This window comes from Globicephala melas, chromosome 4 (assembly GCF_963455315.2).
Source record: "Globicephala melas chromosome 4, mGloMel1.2, whole genome shotgun sequence".
Classification (NCBI taxonomy): domain Eukaryota; kingdom Metazoa; phylum Chordata; class Mammalia; order Artiodactyla; family Delphinidae; genus Globicephala; species Globicephala melas.
Genome location: NC_083317.1, coordinates 95,961,599 through 95,982,038, shown reverse-complemented (window position 1 = coordinate 95,982,038; position 20,440 = coordinate 95,961,599). Strand labels below are relative to the sequence as shown.

Here is a 20,440-nt window from a genome sequence, read left to right as displayed (position 1 = left end):
AAAACAGTGATAGCATCAAGATAACATCAAGGTTTTCTTTTCACTTTTCTTTGCAGGGATGGAAAATAAAGTGAAGCACTGTTTTATTGTAGCAGCAGGCCTTTGAAATTGAACTGAAAAAAAAAAATGACTGCTCTTACTTCAGAGAACTGCTCTTTTCAGTACCAGCTACATCAAACAAATCAGCCCCTAGATGGTAACTGTCTGTTATTCTTGATTACACTTGGGAAAATATTATTAAATATCCTCACACTAGGAATGAGAAGAAAAAACACCCATCAAAATTTTATGGAATATTTTTGCATTTCACTAGCATTTACTGATCTTCTACTTTTGGTGAATATTTCCATTATATCCTATTTCAGGGATTTTGTACTTTTAGGCATTAGGTTTACTAAATACCACATCTGCCTATTTACTCAAATTATTTCTTTTACTTACGGCTTTTTGCATTATCCAGTTTTTCTGACAGCTTGTATAGATTATTACCTGAATTTCTGTAAAGCCACCAAGCTTCCATTTAAGTGTCAAAAAGTATTTTATTTCTTTGCAGTTATTTTAATTTGGATTTCAGTCCTTACTTATGTTTTGGGAGATCCAGCTATCTACCAAAGCCTGAAGGTACAGAATGTTTATTCTTATCAGTGTCCTTTCTACATCAGCATTCAGAGTTACTGGCTGTCATTTTCCATGGTGATGATTTTATTTATGGCTTTTATAACCTCTTGGTCAGAAGTTATTACCTTGGTACAGGCTGTTAGGATAACTTCCTATATGAATGAGACTGTCCTATATTTTCCCTTTTCATCCCACTGTAGTTATACTGTGAGCTCTAAAAAAACACTCTTGCCCAAGTTGATTATCTGTTTTCTTGGTACCTGGTTACCATTTGTACTACTTCAAATAATTATCCTTTTACTTAAAGTACAGATTCCAGCGTACATCGAGATGAACATTCCGTGGTTGTACTTTGTCAACAGTTTTCTCATTGCTACAGTTTTTTGGTTTAATTGTCACAAACTTAATTTTAGAAACATGGCATTACCTGTGGATCCATTTGTCAACTGGAAATGCTGCTTCATTCCACTTACAATTCATAATCTTGAGCAGATTGAAAAGCCTATATCAGTAATAATTTGTTGACATGTTGCCATGTTAAAACTAAAACTAACAGCTACAAGAATTATAATTTTACAAATGGGAAAGAATGATGACTTGGGACATATAAAGAATGAACTGAACTGAAAGCTCTCCCCCACATCCCAAACTTTCATACCTTTTCAGAATATGTCTTTTTGGGATTGTGATATTATTGTTGTTTTTTTTTTAACAAAATACTTCCAATAAGAAATATTTATACCTGTTGACCATACTGATATTTGTGTTACCCAGAAAACTACTGGATACAAACTGTTAGGTAAATCTGCGGTTCACTGCCAACTTTTCAAATTTAAATAAACATTTTTATTACACTTAGAGCAAGAATATCAAGATTGTTTTCTTTAAATAATTTGGTGTAAATATTCTTTAACATAAGGGGAAAGATTAGTGCAATTTAAATTTAGCTAATTTTAGGACTTCCCTGGTGGCGCAGTGGTTAAGAATCCGCCTGCCAATGCAGGGGACACGGGTTCGAGCCCTGGTCCGGCAAGATCCTACATGCCGCGGAGCAACTAAGCCAGTGCGCCACAACTACCGAGCCTGCGCTCAAGAGCCCGCGAGCCACAACTACCGAAGCCTGCGCACCCTAGAGCCCGTGGGCTGCAACTACTGCAGCCTGTGCACTCTAGGGCCTGCGTGCCTCAACTACTGAGCCCATGTGAGGCAGCTACTTAAGCCCGCGCGCCTAGAGCCCGTGCTCCACAGCAAGAGAAGCCACCGCGATGAGAAGCCCGCGCACCGCAATGAAGAGTAGCCCCCGCTTGCCGCAGCTAGAGAGAAAGGCCACGTGCAGCAATGAAGACCCAGCGCAGCCAATAAATAAATAAATTCTTTTTAAAAAATAAAGTGGTTAAAATGGTAAATGAAAAAAAAAATAAATTCATTTAACTTAAAAAAATATATCTCTGGGCTTCCCTGGTGGCGCAGTGGTTGAGAGTCTGCCTGCCGATGCGGGAGACACGGGTTCGTGCCCCGGTCCGGGAAGATCCCACATGCCGCAGAGCGGCTGGGCCCGTGAGCCATGGCCGCTGAGCCTGTGCGTCCGGAGCCTGTGCTCCGCAACGGGAGATGCCACAACAGTGAGAGGCCCGCGTACCGCAAAAAAAAAAAATATATATCTCTGTTCTTAGTGCAAATATTCCTAAAAGAAAAGTTTTGGTTGCTCACCTTACAGAACTGGGAGTGGTGATTAGGTCTCTTCCCTGACATAACAGATCCATCTTCAGTTGTAACTTATCATCTGTCATATATTTGCATGACAACCCGTAATCACATGGGCGACGTACCATGGTGTGAAGGTAGGGTTTCTCACCCTCAGCACTACTGACGTTTTCTGTTGGATAACCCTACGTTGGGGGAGCTGTGCTGTGTGCTGCAGCACGTTTGGCAGCATCTCTGCCTTCTATCCACTAGGTGCCAGTAGAACCTCCTTTCCCAGTCACTACAATCACAACGTCTCCGGAGACTGCCGTACTCCCTTCAGTGGGCAAAACTGTTCCCGGTTGAGAACTACTGGAGTGAAGCAATCTAAACGGCAGAAAAATCTGAAATCACTCTGTGAGTTAAGCTACACAGATACCGTCTAATTTGTCAATGTACAAACCTACTCTACTTCTCTGTGTTACTTTCCTTCTGAATGTAGTGGCTTTCTAATTGGCCATCTGTGGAACTGAGATACTTAAGAATATATTTTACTTAGTAAGTAAAGACTTACCCTCTCTGCAGATTTTAAACCTGGATAATGTATAACTATTTCAAGCCCCACTAAGCTGTTTGTTTACTTAGAAGATGCCCCGTGCCTCACAAGCTTAAAGGAAAAAAAGAAATTATTCAGTTGACCAGCCAAATGGAAGAGGCTTTTATTTGTAAAGAAATGAACTTACAACTGGTCTACAATATATTATTGTAATATAAACAATATAAATAAATGATCCTGTAGGCCCACTAACCTTCCATCCAGACCCACATGAAGTAATGTTACAACAATATTCTATGTGAAAATGTGCAGGTAACAAAGGTGCAATTACAAGCAAGTTTAAGCAGCAGAGTATAAGGTGCTTTAATTTAACAGTTAATGTTGCCATCAACAAACATTTGAAATGTTCAATTTTACTTCACTGAATACAGACACAACAAATATGAAAATCTAAAATTCATACACATGCTACTGTTAATATGAAAGTGCTTTCTCTTTTTTAAAAAAATACACCAAATGGACAATCTGTTTACATAGATCATGGTGTGCTCTCATAATGCAAAATTAACTTCATTGTCAGGTTATACATTTTAAAACTGCAGCTATCGACACCAATCTAGGACCGCTAATGCTAAGAGTGCTAAAACTATTTCATTCCCTGCAAGGAGGACTCTAGTACAATATCCAACATAAAGAATACATCTATATATAATCTTAACATTTGTTTTTTGTAAAGATAAAAAAATGTTTTCTTTCCCCTTGGTGATTCTTTGTTCATCCTGGTTGGGTCAGTGTTTGAGGTTTTAATAATATGAAAGTCCTATTTAATTAGAACAATGGGAGGAAGCAAAAGGAGGAATTAAAAAATCAGTTAACATGTGCATAAGGCATCAAAAATAAAAATTTTTTAAAGTTTATCACAATTTGCCTTTGTTAAGTCAACAGCAAAAAATGTTTTCAACAAGCAAGCAGACAAAAAGCACTAATTCAACAAAGAGGCTTGAAATGCCTGACACCAGTGTCGGTATCCATCCTGCACGCTGCTGTCTACAACTCCAACCTACACCACAAGCTCACCCCTTACTTTGAGGAGTTTTTTGGAGCTTACTTTGACTTTTTTTTTTCCTATGGAAAAAACAGAAAGACCAAGCTTTTGAATGAGGTGATTGGGAATCTAGTTAAATGTCTTAGAAATTAGATGTCCAAAATTATACCATCTTTGCACACTCCCACTGATTTTTTAAAAATTTAGAATACACATACAAAAAGTATTTATGTAATAGATATTTTAACAGCAAAAATATTTGAAAAATTACGTAAGTTAAAATATTTTAAAAGTTTTAACCAGTACCATGGAAAAATTTTTTTAAACCCAGACTATCTGGTCACTTGGATGTTAGTGTTCCTGTTTACAAACACTTTATTATAGATTCTAGTCTAACACGTATTTGGACATTTTCCTGCTTTAAAAAGCTGTGACTATGATACATAAAAGATCTTTTTAATCTATTTTCATTTTGTATCTTTATGGAGAAGGTTAGTATCAAGTGATATTAATATGTAAAGTTGTGTCAACAGGAAATCACAATGTAATTCACAGAATCCTCGGGTGGTAAGGGACCTTCTTCCCAGTTAATCAATTCTCCCATTCTATATTTACTCCCCAAATACTTGTAAATTCAAGCTCCAAGCACAAAACTGTTTTACTGCTTACCGGTTCTGCATTTTAAAGGAAACCCTTTTACTATGCAATATATGAGTGCTTTCTAAAAAGTAGATATTTGTGATAACAGTAAAATTTTATGTAATCTTTCTTGCTTTAAAAAGACAAAAACAAAATAAAAACCAAACCTGTTCAGCAAGCTCTTCTGAGATTTTTCAGTTTTCAAAAGTTACTGCACTGTCAATACTGGGTGTAGTTCAAAATGTATAGTAAATCAGCACCAGCTTCTTTGTATTGTTCTGTCACACACCCTGCATATAGCAACACCTCTGGAATAGATTCAAGTGTCAAAATAATTCTGAGAAATATGGGCTGTCACAACAGTTTCAAAATATAAATCCTAATATTAGGTACCTTTAATTCTGTAACCTAATCAGATATATGGATTAGTATGCAAAATGTTTTATAGGAATTATGATGTGATTCACTCAGCTCCCTTAGATATCACCTAGCCTAATCCTTTACCCAATGCATAAAAATTCCCTCTCAGTTCCAACTTTACATTCAGTACATTAAGTAATAATAATTACATCCATGTTTGTTCAAGCCACAATCAAAAATGGGGGGAAGAGAGGATTTTGTTTACTTATTACTAGTTCCTTAAGTATACCACACACTGCACAGTAAATGTTCAAATGGTTTGCTAAATGAATGGATAAATGAATGAATGACAATGTTCTGATGTATTCATATGTTCAGTGGTTTAGCAAGAGGTGTTTAGAAAAACGTCCTCATTTGCTCATCTGTGTGAATTCTCTACCTTAATCCTTAGGAGAACAAAGACTGTGGGTGACCCAGGAAACGGATGCTTAATAAATAATTATCTTTTAGCAAAGGCTCTTAAGTGTGAAATGAACCATTAAGAAAGGAAATTAAGAGAATTAAGATAAAAGAGAATTAAGTAGGAGCAACTTTAAAAAATACCCCATTATGTGGCCTAGAATCGTAGTTTTATATAGCTTAAAGATGATTTTAAACAAAATCAACGTTTTGAGTAGTACAGGCTCCATGCTGTATACTCAGAAGAGGAAACAGGTTAAAAGCTAAGTAATGGCCTAAGGTGTCACACAGCTAATTCACCAACTAGAAGTAAAACCCCAGTCTCCCAGCCAGTGTTTTATCTTCATTTATCATGTTAATTTAATGATTATGTGCATCTCTTATTTACTATTGAAGTAATTATTTAGTACTACCTAAAACAAAATTATGGCTTTAACATAAGCATTCTAAAAGATTTTAAGCAATGGATACATCTGGTTTGCTTGAGGCAAGACTAAAAAAGTTCCTTTTTCTAAAATATGTTGATGTTCATTTCACTACCATTCCCCACCGCTCCTATAAACCCCCAATTTTTCACCTCCATCAATTAAAGCTCCACAAAATCAAGGATTTAACACTGATAATAGTCCCTAAAGTATAACTTTCAAGTCAATAAGACGGCTACTGTCCATCCTTAAGATTACTGGAGTGAATTTAAATAGGTGGTCTAAAAGGACTTACTTTTTTTACTCTTACATTTAAAACTATACCATGTTAGCATAATAGTGCTTTAAATTTATATAGTTTTTTTCCAAATTAAAATTCATTTATTACTTCTTTTAAACAATACATTTTAAGACCTTTACACACAGGTTTTCTTTTTCTATGGATTCATACTGACGCCACCAATATCACTGAGAGCAACTGTACTTTTCAAAGGCAGTAGAAAAAAATACTTTTTAAATGTACCTCTTCTCTAATGTCGGAGGTTGAAATTGTCACCTTTAAGTAAAATTAAATGTTCACAAGCTATACAAAGGGGAAAAAAATGAAACATTTGTGGAAAACATTTCCCAAAGCTCCCATGAACATGGCACTTCAGAGGTGTGTGTTCATGTGGTAGAGCAGAATGGGAGAGTTTTCATTAGAGAAGCTGAGCTTCGGATCTGAGAAGGAGGGCAGGTCTCCCTTCTCATGTACGTGTACTAAAGTGAAAGTTCAGGAAAAGCCAGACGTTTTGCTCTGGAATATGATGGTAAAAATTATATTTGTGTTAGTGCTTTACAACTTCCAAAAAAACACCTTTACCATAGTATTATTTTAAAGTAGATTAAATAAGCTCTGAAAAATAATATGTAAAACTTCATAATTTTTAAAAATTTAGGAAACTTTTTCCAAAGAAGATAATATAATTTTCAACATTTTTTTATTGAAGAAATGGCTTATATTAGTGCTATGAGGGAAACTATATAATGATACATTTTATGAACTTCTAACAAAAGAGGAATATCTTCCCAAAGAATTTTTTTAAGATGTACAGCTTATAATAGGTTGAAATTAAATTTTAATAAGATTGCATATTTACTTTCCCTAATATTGTATTTGTGCTTATTTAATTGAATCACAATTGTTAAGATGAAATCAAATGCTCTAAACAGATTCAGAAAATACCAATATTGATGAATGTAGATTAAACAGTTCATTTCATGATCCACACTATTGTGCATCAAAGAAATAGAGGTAGGCTTGTGTTTACTGAAATCCACGCTAATAAACAGAACCCTACAGCTCTTAGTCATCCAACTCTTAGACTGAGACACAACCTAACAAAACACTATCTTAAAAATCTTAAAAATGCCTTTGTAACAATCCACAAGGTTGATTCAACTGTAGTATCTGACAATGGATACTCTCTCCTCTATATAATTCTGATAACTCAATTATAACAATCTTTGAGTTCTTGACAAATATTCTCCAACTATAATAATTGTCACCTTTTTCAGAAGTCAAAAATCACCAATTTATGTATCATTGGAACTATTAATATGCTCCTAAGGGCAGAATCTCTTGATAAAGAGAGTAAAAGAATGAGTTTGATTACAGGTAAATCTTGACATAAAAAAACCTATACTGTTTATTGCTATAACTGGGACCCAACCATTACAATTTATTATTCTGAACTACTGATGGCCATATCTATACTACACAACCTCACTCAGTTAACCATATTATCCTCTTGGGTCTGGAATGCTTTTCCCCCCGTTTGTCTCCTCCTCCACTTCCCTGTCCTTTCCCCTAGAAAACCTTCCCCAAGGCCCCGTTATAGTTACATGTCCTGCAAAGGAAACAGACTGAGCAAATATTGTACATAAATGGCCAGTTTCCACTGCCCAGAGGGTTTACGAAGACATGACTGTTAGGTATTAGAAATTCCTGCCCCAGTTACCTCCCTAAAATTAACCCGACTACAAAGTCCTCTGTAGGGATTTTCAGGCAAAGGTCTCTCTAAGAAGAAAGTTTTCACACTGTTTCCTTGGGGCTTGAGGAGGTAAGGGGAGTGAGGCTCTTTCATCCTATTAGGCAGTAATGCTCAATGCCCATTGCCCAGAGGCAGCATGAGTTCCTGCCATTCACTAAGGGTGAGGATCTTCAAACCACAAAATATAACCAGGCTGTTCTGGTGGAAAATATGTCTTTGAAATGTTTTAACAGTGTGTCCAGCCAGGGATTTCTTCCACTCCATATGGCTATGAGGATAGCATCATTCCCATATATGTGCAATAGTTTACTCTTTCCAAGACTGTTTACACACATGCAAACATAGCCTAAGACTATACTCAATCTGTATATTGCCTCCTTACCATACTTGTGCTATGGTGGTACCAAAACCCTGCAAATGCAAATAATGGGACTTCATAACATTTAATTGAACAAGCCAGTGATATGGGGCACTCGGACAGATTTCAATCCAAGACTGGTATTTGAATAAATGTCTGACTATAATATTACACTGGATATGGGAAGATAAACTATGTCAAAAATTAAAATAAAGTCGGCTACCTACAAAAAATAATTTCTATTTGGAACTAGGTAAAACATGACTATTAACTTCAAAAGTGCAGAAGTTTGTTCAGCGCTGAAGTGGGATAAACAAAGTGCCAGTTCTCTTGTCTGCTTCTCCACCATTCTCAAGCTCCTTCACTAATACTTCCTTCCTTCTATTCCACATTCTCTATTCTGAGGGGACGGCCCTTAAACTGGGACTTTAAAAAATGTCTGTTTAGAGGATGTGCCAGCAAATTAAAAGTACCATCATGGAAAAATTACCAGCCACTTAAAAAGTGACAGCTTGTGGGACAGCACTCTTATACTGATTATATATCAAAGCTGCACAGCTGTGTCAGACACATGCCTACACAAGGCTTGATGAAAACGCACATCATGTAAGAAACAACTTTTATAAACCAGCTCTCTGTGTACTTTCTTAGGAACACATGGCTTAAAGCAAATAAAATTTCAAACTTGTAGGGATTTTCTTCCTCAATGGGAAAAGTGCATCAGTATAAAGAAGTCAGAAAATGCAAACTTAGGTAGCAAAAGTAGGAAGAACTTCCCATGTACCCTTTCTGTTGTCATTCCTTCTCCTCAATCAAAATCCTAAAACAACTAGTAATATGAAGGAAAACGAAAATGACAGCACCCTCCCCACCTATTTCATACTAAAACTGTGCTTTAAGCTCAGGAGAGAAGTGGACACCCAGTGTTATTGTCTATATCCATTATACATAACGAAATTTTGAAATTCAGATAGTTAAATCACCCAGAAAGAAACAGCTGCATCAATGGGAAAACTACTAGTTAAAAGCCAATGAGCCATTTCTAAATAAAATAACCTGAAAAAAGCAAGTATATTTTCTGGGTATGTTTTGAGTAGGGACAACAGAAGATCTGGTCTGTTCTTAAGATTATTATAAGATTTAGGATTATAAGGTGCTCTCCAATGGAAACCCCTCTTGTAAGCTTTCTCGGATACTTAACACAGTGCTACGCACAGGGGCTTTCAGTAAGTACATAATGACTGATATCAGAAGAGGGACCACAGTTCCAAGTTAATACCTTAAAGGCTATGTATAGGTAATATAGTTATGGGAGGTAATCATTATTGCCAGGGGAGTCTATCCCCAAAGAATCAATTCTGTATGAATTGTTTGTGGATCATCTGTGACAAAGTTTTAATTCCAGGGGAGACTTTCCATTGTGCCCTTCAGCCCTCACACAGTGGACCATCTCCTACTAATGCTTAACCTATACTTGTGTTCTGAAATTACAAGATGAGGGGAAAAGTCAAAGCATATGACAACTCTGTCATAATGATTAACTGCTAATAAATGAAAATTAACTGTAGAGTACCTACCTTTCCTTGAAACTGTAATCCAATAATTAAAAATGTGATATACAGAAATATGTGACATAGACTACAAGCTATTGTAGGTCTGGAACATGAGCCTTACGCTATATTACATATTCTAATCCTACACATAACTATCAGTAAATGTCTTTTCTTTAAAACATTACTACACAAAAGAATCCCACAAAGCATACATTCAAACAAGAGGCATCTAAAGGTTAAAAAAATTACCCGCTGTATTTTTGTATAAAAATAATCAACATTCTCTAATGTACACAAAGCCAAAAGATAAATATCTGTGATGTCTTTAATGACATCTTTAGTCTTCTACTAGCGTAACACAATCTTTTTTAAAAGATCAGTGACAATGACTAAAACCCATGGACTCTTCCTCACTTACTGAACTTCTGCCAAATATCTGTGTATGTTCCTTCAATTATTAAAACATTTCCATTGTATGGTAAAGATAAGATAAAAAAAGATTAAAACATTTTTGATGTCCAGGACTATAAAGTTCACAGGCCTGCCACAATTTTTAGTGCCATAATTCTAACAGAACGCTAACTGTTCAATGAAAGGTTTTGCTTTAAAATCTTTTTTCCCTAAAACGTGTACATACAAAATTAGATCCAATTATCCAAGAGAGATCAGTTGGATAAGTGCTTTGCAGGAAGCATACAAAGATTTAGTCAAGGAAAAAGGAATGTGCATTCTAGCTAGATCCAGCTTGTTCAACACTAGAAAAATCCAAAGACCAACCACATAGCCACTACAAAGTATCGCCCTGCCAGCAAAGGCTGTGCACTGGTTCATAAGGCATAATCATATTATGCCTTCATCAGTGCAGAGAGATATGAAAGAGAATTGTTATTATGACTCAATACTGAGAGGCAAAATTCTAAGTATGCTAGTTCTCATTTTACAGGCAGATTTCCCCCCTTTTTCTAGAATGCATAAAACTGGGAAAAATACTCTAGCAGAACATTAATGCTATCTGAAATACTTCCGTTGTACAATGTATTCCTTATTACATCCCTTTTTAAATTTTTTTCCTCAAAATATCCCTCTGGGTGAAAAAGAGCAACATTTATCCCTCCTATGTTACGGTTTCTCAACCTTGGCACTACTGACATTTTGGACCAGATAACTCTTTGTTGTAGAGGGCTGTCCTGTGCATTGTAGGATATTTAGCGACATCCCTGTCCACGCTTCAGATACCAACAGCAACCCCCTGCCCAACCCCTAAGCTATGACAACCAAAATGTCCCTTGACATTTTCAAATGTCCCCTGGGGAACAAAACTGACCTCTGTTGAGAACCACTGCTCTAAGAGAACAAAAACTAAGAGGAAAACTAACTTCCTCAGTCACACCAAATTCTTGGTCAAGTTTGGAAAAGAAACCAAATCTTCTAACTTCCAGATCAGTATTATTCATGCTAGAATGCAATCCTTTTTATAGACAAAGCAATTGTCTACAAGACATGTTTTTTAAAACATACAGTGATATCTCACTGCATACAATTCCAGTCACTGGACTCCAAAATTATTCCTAAATCACTCCTAAATTATATCTCTCACGACAACCCATAGAAAAATTATAGGGTAGAAAAATGTATAAGAAAACCGAATCAAAAGAGGAGAAATGTAAATCATTAAATTACTTTCAAAAGGATTTTTTATATTAATGATAAACATCACCTTTAAAAAAATTATCTAGTAAAACACTTTGAAAAATATCATGGCCCTCTATAACAAGTCTTTCAATGTTGTGTGTAACCTGTAAAATTAATTCACCAATGTTAGCTAATTATGAAAATGTATCAATATAATGAATTATTTTATCTGTAGAAGAAATGTCAGCCTTAATGCAGAGATCCCAATGTGCTTGGCTATCCATCACAGTAAGTGATAATATTGTAGGCCAATTTGAGCCTTTACCTTACAAGTTTGTTTAAGAATAAAACTGCTGTTATCTCAGAGCCTCATGGTCCCGTTAAGATTCCTTCAGAGAGTTGATGCGTGCACAGATCTTTAGGGCCGGGCCTAGCTTGATATTCATTGCACTCATAAGATGGTCTTCTTTTAGCAAGAGAAGAGCCTGTCCATCAATCTCCTGTGCTCTGAACTCATCTGCAATATCCTGGCAGCCTAGAATTTGATCAGAGGAAGGATGTTAGAATTAATACACAACAATCAGAGGTTACTCCTAACAGTCACAATTATGCTCTCACTGGGTCTGAGTATCTGAAATACAGGCTGAGAAACAAATGAAATTTATTGATGGTCGTCTTGGGTTCACTCTTGAAGAAGAGAGTATTTCCTGACATTCTAAAAAGTAAGAATTCGAAATCCAGGTAAAGCAATTTACTTGGAATTCTTGTTCTAAAAATAATATTGCAGAAATAATTATAAGTCAGGTAAAATGTACAGATTGTTCAGTCCAGATATAACATACCTTCATGAAAAGGGCAATGCTGTCACCTGAAAGCATGCCACACATACAGCAAGTTTGGATTAACTAGTCATTATACCTCAAGAACTTTACTTTGTATAACATATCCTTCACATACAGGTACAAAAGAATAAAATATAATGTTCTGCCATTTAAATAATAATTTAGAAATATTTTCTCAAGTACCACTTTCATTATCATTTGTATCTTTATTCTGATTTACAACCTTCAATGTGCCAGGCATATCCAAAACATTTTTATTATTCACTCAGGACAGAACCAATCCATCAAAATTATAGTATCAATCTATTGCTGAAATGTATTACAACGATCAACTTGTAATTTCAACTTCAAATCTTAATATCACTGGACTAATCTCCACTTCTGATAAGAAAACATAAATTCTCATTGAAATTTTGAGCTTGCTGGCTAATCTCTTGACAAATAACCAATATTTTACCTCTCTGTGTAAACCAAGTGCTTTAAAGCAAGTAACAACGTGAGCACTCTACTTGAACCTCAAACGTTTCTATTATCTACCAAATTTTGCACAGCCAGGCTAATAAACTTCCCCACTAAGGGTAAAGAAACCAGCAGGGAAGGTAATGAATTAACGAACCATGAGAGGAGACAATGCAAAAATATGGAAGCTTCCTTATAAAAGACAAAATTATAAAAGTGAATTTAAGAATAAAAACTAACAGCTTAAAGTCTTTCTTTTCTATTCAAATCAGCATTCTAAGGGAGAACACAAAGAAAAAGATAATGGAAATGGTTACATTATACCTTTGGATACAACTTTGCTGGAATGATTATTCTTTCTACTGCAAATGTATCATCCTCTTGTTTATATAAGAGGATGTCATCCTCTTATATAATGTCATCCCTATAACCCCAGCACCAAGCACAAAACATTGTAGGTGCTAAATACATATATTTTTGGATAAGGGAAGGACTGACTGAATGAATAATGAACAAAACCAGAATCTTCTAAAAAGGAGCCATCTGTAAGAGTAACACAAACTTTTTTTTCTGTATTCAGCTGTGTGGCCAGCTTTTCTCTTGGTTATTTCTTTTCCATCTTCTCTGTTGGTTGTATCCTTCCTATTTCCTATATAGCAAACAGCTTTTCAATTTCTCTATTTTAATAATTTCTCAGATTTTTAAAAACTGACATTTCAAAAGTACCCTATGCAAAATTTTTATGCTTTTGGCCACTTACCATATAAAAGAAACTATATAGTTAAAATGGGATTACTCACCATAGAAAAGCCCCTTTTCTTTTCCCAGAGGTAGCTCTCAAAACTGGGCAGACAAAACTGACTAATCTTGCATCTAGTTGTGACTTCATCCTTCTTTTTATGAAAGAACTAAATGTTCTTCTCTCTTCAGTCTTACAAGAACACAGGAAAGAAAAGAAGAGAGAGAAAGATAGCGTAGGACTTACTTAGATTCAGAAAACAGAAGCAATGAGAAGTAATGAGGACCATAAGAGCTACATTTGGGAATAGAAACAAGGAGTTCTCCATGAAGAAATTCATAGCATGTGCTTGTTCCTCGGGATTATCAGAGCGCTCTTCAAATGTCTTCTTGTAGACAGACAGTAAATGTATCAGCAAAATAATACAGAACAAAAAGTTGGGAAACAGCATGATCAAACAGGAATGAATTAGCTTCAGAATTTTAGATCACAACTTTCTTAAGCAAACCACAAAAAGTGTATTTATACCATACATTAGTATAGAAATGAAAAAATAAAGTGACTTAAAAAAGAAAAATGGAAAAAAAAGGCAGAAGCAAATACGCTTTCCTGAAACATATTAGAGAAAGATGAATTTTTTAAAAAAACCTAGATGCTCAAGGTATACTGAGCTATAGTTCTATCAATTTCTGACATATTTAGAATCTACTTCTGTAAAACAGCTGGCGCCCCAGGAACATTACAGAACATATCCCAACTGCAGCAACCAGTCAGCTCAGCTGGCTTTACATCACCACAAGCAGACATCAGAATGGGCATGGACCTCTGCACATGGACATGGGTCTCAAATGAACCTTACAAATGTCCAGTCACTTTTCCAGCTAAACCTAAAACAAAACACCCCACCCCAAAACTAACATCAGTAAGGATGATGAAAAGATATTACCTGCACTCAATACTACAGAATTAAAAAGTCCCAATATCAGTATTATGAAAACCAGTAAACCGTCATATGTTTTTAGACAATACCTACTTTGTATGCCTACAGGGAAACCAAATCTACTGCAGATTCACAGATCAACAAATACAGACTAAAGTGATCTTTGCAAAAGGCAGTTCACTGTATCAAGGAAGAGTTAAGGAAGATAACTGCAGTAAACTGAGAATAAAAAGAACCGTTCCTATAGAGAACTTTTTAATGTACAAAAATTTTGAAGAAAATAATTTTTCACTCGGTAACAGCTCTGAGACTGGTCTGCATACCAGCTCTAACATGGTCCCACCAAGATGGTTCACAAGATGACATTATACGATGAGAAGAGAAAACGTTAGGAATAAATATAGGTGCCCTGATGAAAGAGGGAAACCTAGCCTCAACTGGAAAGAAACAAAATACAAGAGATTACAAAATTTACAAGTTTGTTCACTCCATGAGAAAAGCTCAGGGGAAAAAAAAAAAATCCAGCCCTGAATGAGCTGAAAGCGGCGCAAAAGGAAGTTTACAAAGGCCAGAGGAACATAGAGAAATAAAGATAACGGCTTTCTGGCTGAGATTTACCTTAAGCTACAGGCATTATTCTGAGAAAAACTTTGAGAAAGAAGATGTTAACTGATCACACAAATAAGCTTGTTATTTAGCCTGTCAAAGCAGTTTAGAAATACTCCCATTTAATCAGGTAAAAGAAAAGCAGAGTTATATTCAGCAAACTCTTAAACAGTACCAAGCAATCCTAAATTATAAAGCAGTCTGCTTTATATATAATGTTTTCTAAACAATCAGCAACAAAATTAAGTGTCTTGATGAACTCAATAAGACAAGCATCTCAAGTTATAAGAAATAATTTTTTTCAATTCAAATGAAGCAAGAGTAAGACAAAGGACTTAGCCTTTGTTCTAATAAAGCAGCCAAGAGTAGTCTCATGGCAAATGGATGCTGGGGAAAATTAGAAAACTAGTCCTAAAAAAAAAAAAGCATATGAAGTCATAGAAGAATCAGCAGTATCTATTATTTGTTAATTATTTGGCCAACTACTTTCCTCCTCCCCAAAGGAAAAGAAATATTTTCCCCCTAATGAGAAATCAGGCTGACAGCTCATGTACTCCATTTGGAAGACTATGTCTGAAGATGACAGAATCAAAGTCCAGCCTCAGGGATTAGTGTCAATTCCAATGTTAATTCTCAAGATATCTAGACTGGTATAAAACTTAAAATTTTTTGCACTGAGTATTAAAACCACACCCAGTGAAGACTCACCATTCTCTAATATGTCAGCTTTTTAAAGCAGATTCTAAACCCACATGGTCAGCACTTAAATCACACCTAAGTTTTCCTAGATGCATGCTTAAAACTCTTCCCATGAAAAATGTATCCCTTCTTTAAACAATTTCATCTTTCTTAAAAGTGACCATACCTTGTTTAAAAAAAAAAGAAAAACTTATTTAACATTTCTAAAACAAGCTATTGAAACAATAATTTAATAAAATTTCAGAGTTCTGTACATATATCTTCCTCAACTTACATCCTGACAAACCCATCGTAAGTTGAAAACATCAAGTCGAAAATGCATTTAATACACCTAACCTTCTGAACACCATAGTTTAGCCTAGCCTACCTTAAACGTCCTCAGAACACTTACATTAGCCTACTGTAAGTTGGGCAAAATTTTCTAACACAAAGTCTATTTTATAATAAAGTGTTAAATGTCTCAAGTAATTTATTGAATACTGTGCTGAAAGCGAAAACCAGAGTTGCGTGGGTACAGAATGGTTCTATCAGCTATTTAACCCTCGTGACAGCGTGGCTGACTGGGAGCTGCCCTACCCAACCTGAGGAGAGAGTACTGTGCTTCATATCACCAGCAAAAGATCAAAATTCAAAACTAAAGCACAGTTTCTATTGAATGTGTATCGTTTTGTACCACCATAAAATCGGAAGTTCATTAAGACAACCCATCACAAGCCAGGAATTTTTTAAAAAGCAGAATACTTCTGAATATACTTTCTTCACTCATACAACACTTTATTTAATTAATTTATTTTAATTTTTATTATTATTATTTTTTGTATTTTGGCCGCACCACACGGCATGTGGGATGATTCCCCAACAAGGGATTGAACCTGGGCCACTGCAGTGAAAGCGATGAATCCTAACGTCTAGGTCACCAGGGAACTCCCAACACTTTAGCTGTAAGTTTGCTTCTGAGACAGTGGTCACCTTCATAGAAAGATTAATTAGCAAAAATAGCTGGATTAATTTTAATAAGTCTGTAGACAAGTTCAAAGGGGATGTATTTTTCTGGAAAGCTTGTGTCAAGAGATATGATAGATTCACTGAAAAACCAAAATGGAACAAATATTTTTAAAACCTTATTTTCTACATTCATAAGGTCAAAGTGAATGATAAAGGTTTGCTGATTTAAAATATATTGTCTTAACATATATAGCAGTGTGGGTCTCATGATAAGCAAAGGTGCAGCTGTCTTTAGTAGCCAGCCCCTTAGAGAAAGTGGAAATAAAAGATTATTGTTGTAGTAAAGAAAAAAGATAAAGAACATAATGACTTAAGCTGATGGAAAGAGTACCAAATGAGAGAGCAGAAAACATAAATAAGAAAGTAACCCTACTGGAATGGAATATCATAACTGAATTTCAGTTGTCTACTTAATTTCAGAAGTATTCTTGATGTCTATTTACTGCAAAGAATCAAAGAATGCAGCCTCCTTTAAAAGAAACAGCTTGTTTTTCTTTTTTTAAAGAAGCCAAACTTTTATATTATAAAAGGTGCTGATTAGCTTTCAAAAAAGTAAAAAAAAAAAAATTATAGTCTCTCTTACTTCATTTAAAAAAGGTTAAATTAGGAAATAAGGAGGAAATAGAATAGAAAACTGGAAGAGCAGAAGGGAAGAAGTGTCTGACTCAATCTCTCTACTGACCTCTCGAGAGAAATCAGACTGAAGAGAAGAGAGCACCTTTAATCTCTTCACCGGCTGAGGTGTCACAGCAGAAGCAGGACTAGTCAGTTTTTATCGACTTGGGGGGTATGAGAAAATACCCAGTTGTGCTGAGGGAATAAGCAAGAGGAGACAGATCACATTTCAATACCAAATGCCATTTAATGAGTACATATACATAGAACTTCTCTAACCCTTTTGTGCAATAGGTGTGGATGGATCTAATGTCATTCCTCTGTGTGTGCACAAGACAAATATGAAGGCCAAAGTGGTGAATCACATACCAGGCAAAGAATGGATGAAGGCCCAGACGTCATCAACTGTCCATACAGATGGCTCCGTTTGTGCAACTGGTAGCAAGTCACTGTTCTCAGGCATTTTCCTCATTCTCACATCCCGAAGCTCACGCTCTCTTTCCCGCTCACTCTGCCTGCGCAGGCGTGTTGTCATAGCAGATGGCACAGAATCTTCATGAGAAGCCAAGTCTTCTTCTGCAGATGGATAAGTAATTGGAAGCTGGAAAATGTAGTACAGGTAAAATACAGCATTGCACTTTCCTTGTATTTCTGAAAAGGGTATTGTACATTGAATCAAAGTTTCTACAGACCTGCCTAAGGATATGTTCTCTTGCTGCCCCATCAGGGCCACTTGGACGACGGCCACGATGCCCAAGACTTTGATTATCAGGCTTACGATTCCAACGACTAAGTGCAAATTTTTTAGAACAGCTAACATTGTACCTAAGAAATTCAAGTAAGAAAAAAATTAAATGATGTATGGGACACTCCATTTAGTAACTAATTATGACCTTAAAGTGCAGTTGTGAATCAGTAAGTGCCATTTATTTCATTATGGTCTGTAATACCTCAGAAAGTAAACCATAGTGTTCAATAGATTTACTTATGCTAACAGTAAAAAAAAAAAAAAAAAGTGGCCTCGTTTTACATCATAATATAGCTTTCAATATAATACTGGACACCTATAACAAGGTATTGATATTTTCTCCTAATAACAGCGTGATAGAAACTCTCTGCAAAATACAGAGGATAACTCATTTTTCTAGCTGCAAAATAATTCAAGATTCCAGGAGAAAATAAATTATGAATTAATTATTTAAACACTCAAATTGTTATTTTTCCAGGTAATCATTTCTGAAGAGATTAATAAAAAGAGGTTAATATAGTAGAGAGGGGGAAATCTCAAATGGCTAGTAAAATATTTTTCAAATATAACTAAAATCAAGGAATGAAAAGGTAAAGTTGAGATTTCAAAGTTCCACAAGGAATTCATGGGTCTCAGGAATTCAGGAAATTCAAATATATATAATTCTTTAAAATTGGCTGAAAGATTACTGTCTAATATTTTTAAATATACATTTTTAACATATATATATTTAATATATGGAACACTTTATATATTTGCCTATCATCTTTGTGCAGGGGCCATGCTAATCTTCTCTGTAGCATTCCAATTTTAGAATATGTGCTGTCGAAGTGAGCACTCTAAAATTTTTTAATGTAGACCTTTGTAAAGCATGATGACAGCTTATAAGAGTCCTATGCCATTTACTTAGTTCCAACACCCTAGAACAGGTGCTGGCAAACTTCTTCTATAAAGGGCCAGATATTAAATATTTTAGGCTTTGTAAGCCACACAAGTTTCTGGCACAACTACTCAACTCTGCAACTGTAACATGAAAGCAGCCAAAGACAATAATGAATGAGCATGGGGACTTCCCTGGTGGCACAGTGGTTGAGAATCCGCCTGCCAATGCAGGGGACACGGGTTCAAGCCCTGGTCTGGGAAGATCCCACATGCCATGGAGCAACTAGGCCCATGCGCCACAACTGCTGAGCCTGCGCTCTAGAGCCCACGAGCCACAATTACTGAGCCTGCACGCCACAACTACTGAAACCTGCACGCCTAGAGTCTGTGCTCTGCAACAAAGAGAAGCCACCGCAATGAGAAGCCCACGCACCGCAATGAAAAGCAGCCCCCGCTCTCGCAACTAGAGGAAGCCTGTGAGCAGCAACAAAGACCCAACGCAGCCAAAAATAAATAAATAAATATATTAAAAAAAAAAAGAATGAGCATGGATGTGTTCCAATAAAACTTTATTTAATAACATTTAAATTTGAATTTTATGTAATTTTCAGGTGTCACAAAACGTTATTCTTTTGATTCTTTTTCAACGACCTAAAAATTTAAATACTATCCTTAGTTCAGGAACCATATAAAAATAGGCTCCAAAAAGGACTCAGCCTGGGCATAGTTTGCCAACCCCTTCCCTAGAAAGAAGAGTGAAAAGAGATGATCTAAGATACAAATTTCTGAAAAGCTACACAAAGGCTAAGAAAAATATACACAGTTCCTCTTTTTTTACACATAAAACTGCCATTGTAATTTCTTATTTTCAAAACTCTTTTGCTCTAAGATGATTTTTCAGGGAAATGACAAGAATTTCCTCACCTATGTTTTATGAAAATATCAGGAGGTAGAAGGACTACTATGAGAGTGAATAGGCTATTTTTCCACTAAAAATATAAAAAAGAAAAGTGTCCTGATGGTCACTTCATTTTACTCTAAAACAATTCAACAAGCTCCTCCTGTGTTCATTATGCCTATCTGTGGACTCAGCTCTAAAGGTTTCTGATTTTCATTCACATCAACTGACAAAACTTCTTTCCTAGCTGACTACAGAACAGAGAAGAGAGACTAACTTTACACTTGCTATTTAGTCCCTAAATATTTAGATATCTTAGACAGATAGCTAGGCAGACATGTAAACTGCAGTTCTCAGGTGAGACCTAATTTATCCTCTCCTCCTCGCTCTTCTCTCGTCTGCATTTTCAGGACCCCTAAACCTCTAAAGAGCTTCGCCTAAAGGTATAATAACAGGACAACTGAGCAATCACCTCTAGGAGAAGAGTGATCGTAGTGTGTTAAATGTCCTGAAATATTTCTAAATAGTCAAGAAGTTTAAGATATTCTGAAAGGCAATCCTTCTCCCTCAGTTTTTAATCCCTTAGAATCAGAGAGCCACTATTCTTTCTTGTAGTACATGCAAACTGGAAAAACTTCTAAGTTAA

General features: G+C 35.8%; 2 protein-coding genes and 1 non-coding gene across 6 annotated transcripts in view; 1 reads left to right on the top strand and 2 right to left on the bottom strand.

Moving 5' to 3' along the window:
* Positions 1 to 1,926, top strand: part of GPR160 (G protein-coupled receptor 160) — a 31,390-nt gene extending 29,464 nt beyond the window's left edge. For all 3 annotated transcript variants that reach the window (XM_030863835.3, XM_030863838.3, XM_060297608.2), the window contains exon 3: positions 57 to 1,926. In XM_030863835.3, the coding sequence (XP_030719695.1) occupies positions 127 to 1,143 (1,017 nt within the window). In that variant the 5' untranslated portion in view covers positions 57 to 126 and the 3' untranslated portion in view covers positions 1,144 to 1,926. The remainder of the gene's footprint in view (positions 1 to 56) is intronic.
* A 1,075-nt stretch (positions 1,927 to 3,001) lies between these two features.
* The window catches only part of PHC3 (polyhomeotic homolog 3), an 84,346-nt gene continuing 66,907 nt past the window's right edge, over positions 3,002 to 20,440 (bottom strand). Inside the window, exons 13-15 of one of the 2 annotated variants that reach the window (XM_030863799.2) lie at positions 17,959 to 18,091; positions 17,636 to 17,867; positions 3,002 to 11,896 (exon numbers count right to left, since the gene is read on the bottom strand). In XM_030863799.2, the coding sequence (XP_030719659.1) occupies positions 11,742 to 11,896; positions 17,636 to 17,867; positions 17,959 to 18,091 (520 nt within the window). In that variant the 3' untranslated portion in view covers positions 3,002 to 11,741. Of the gene's footprint in view, positions 11,897 to 17,635; positions 17,868 to 17,958; positions 18,092 to 20,440 lie in introns of those variants that run through there. The other variant, XM_060298424.1, reaches the window with a different exon arrangement.
* Positions 18,746 to 18,852, bottom strand: LOC115857619 (U6 spliceosomal RNA). The gene has a single exon (XR_004041312.1). It is a non-coding gene; the product is annotated as a U6 spliceosomal RNA (small nuclear RNA).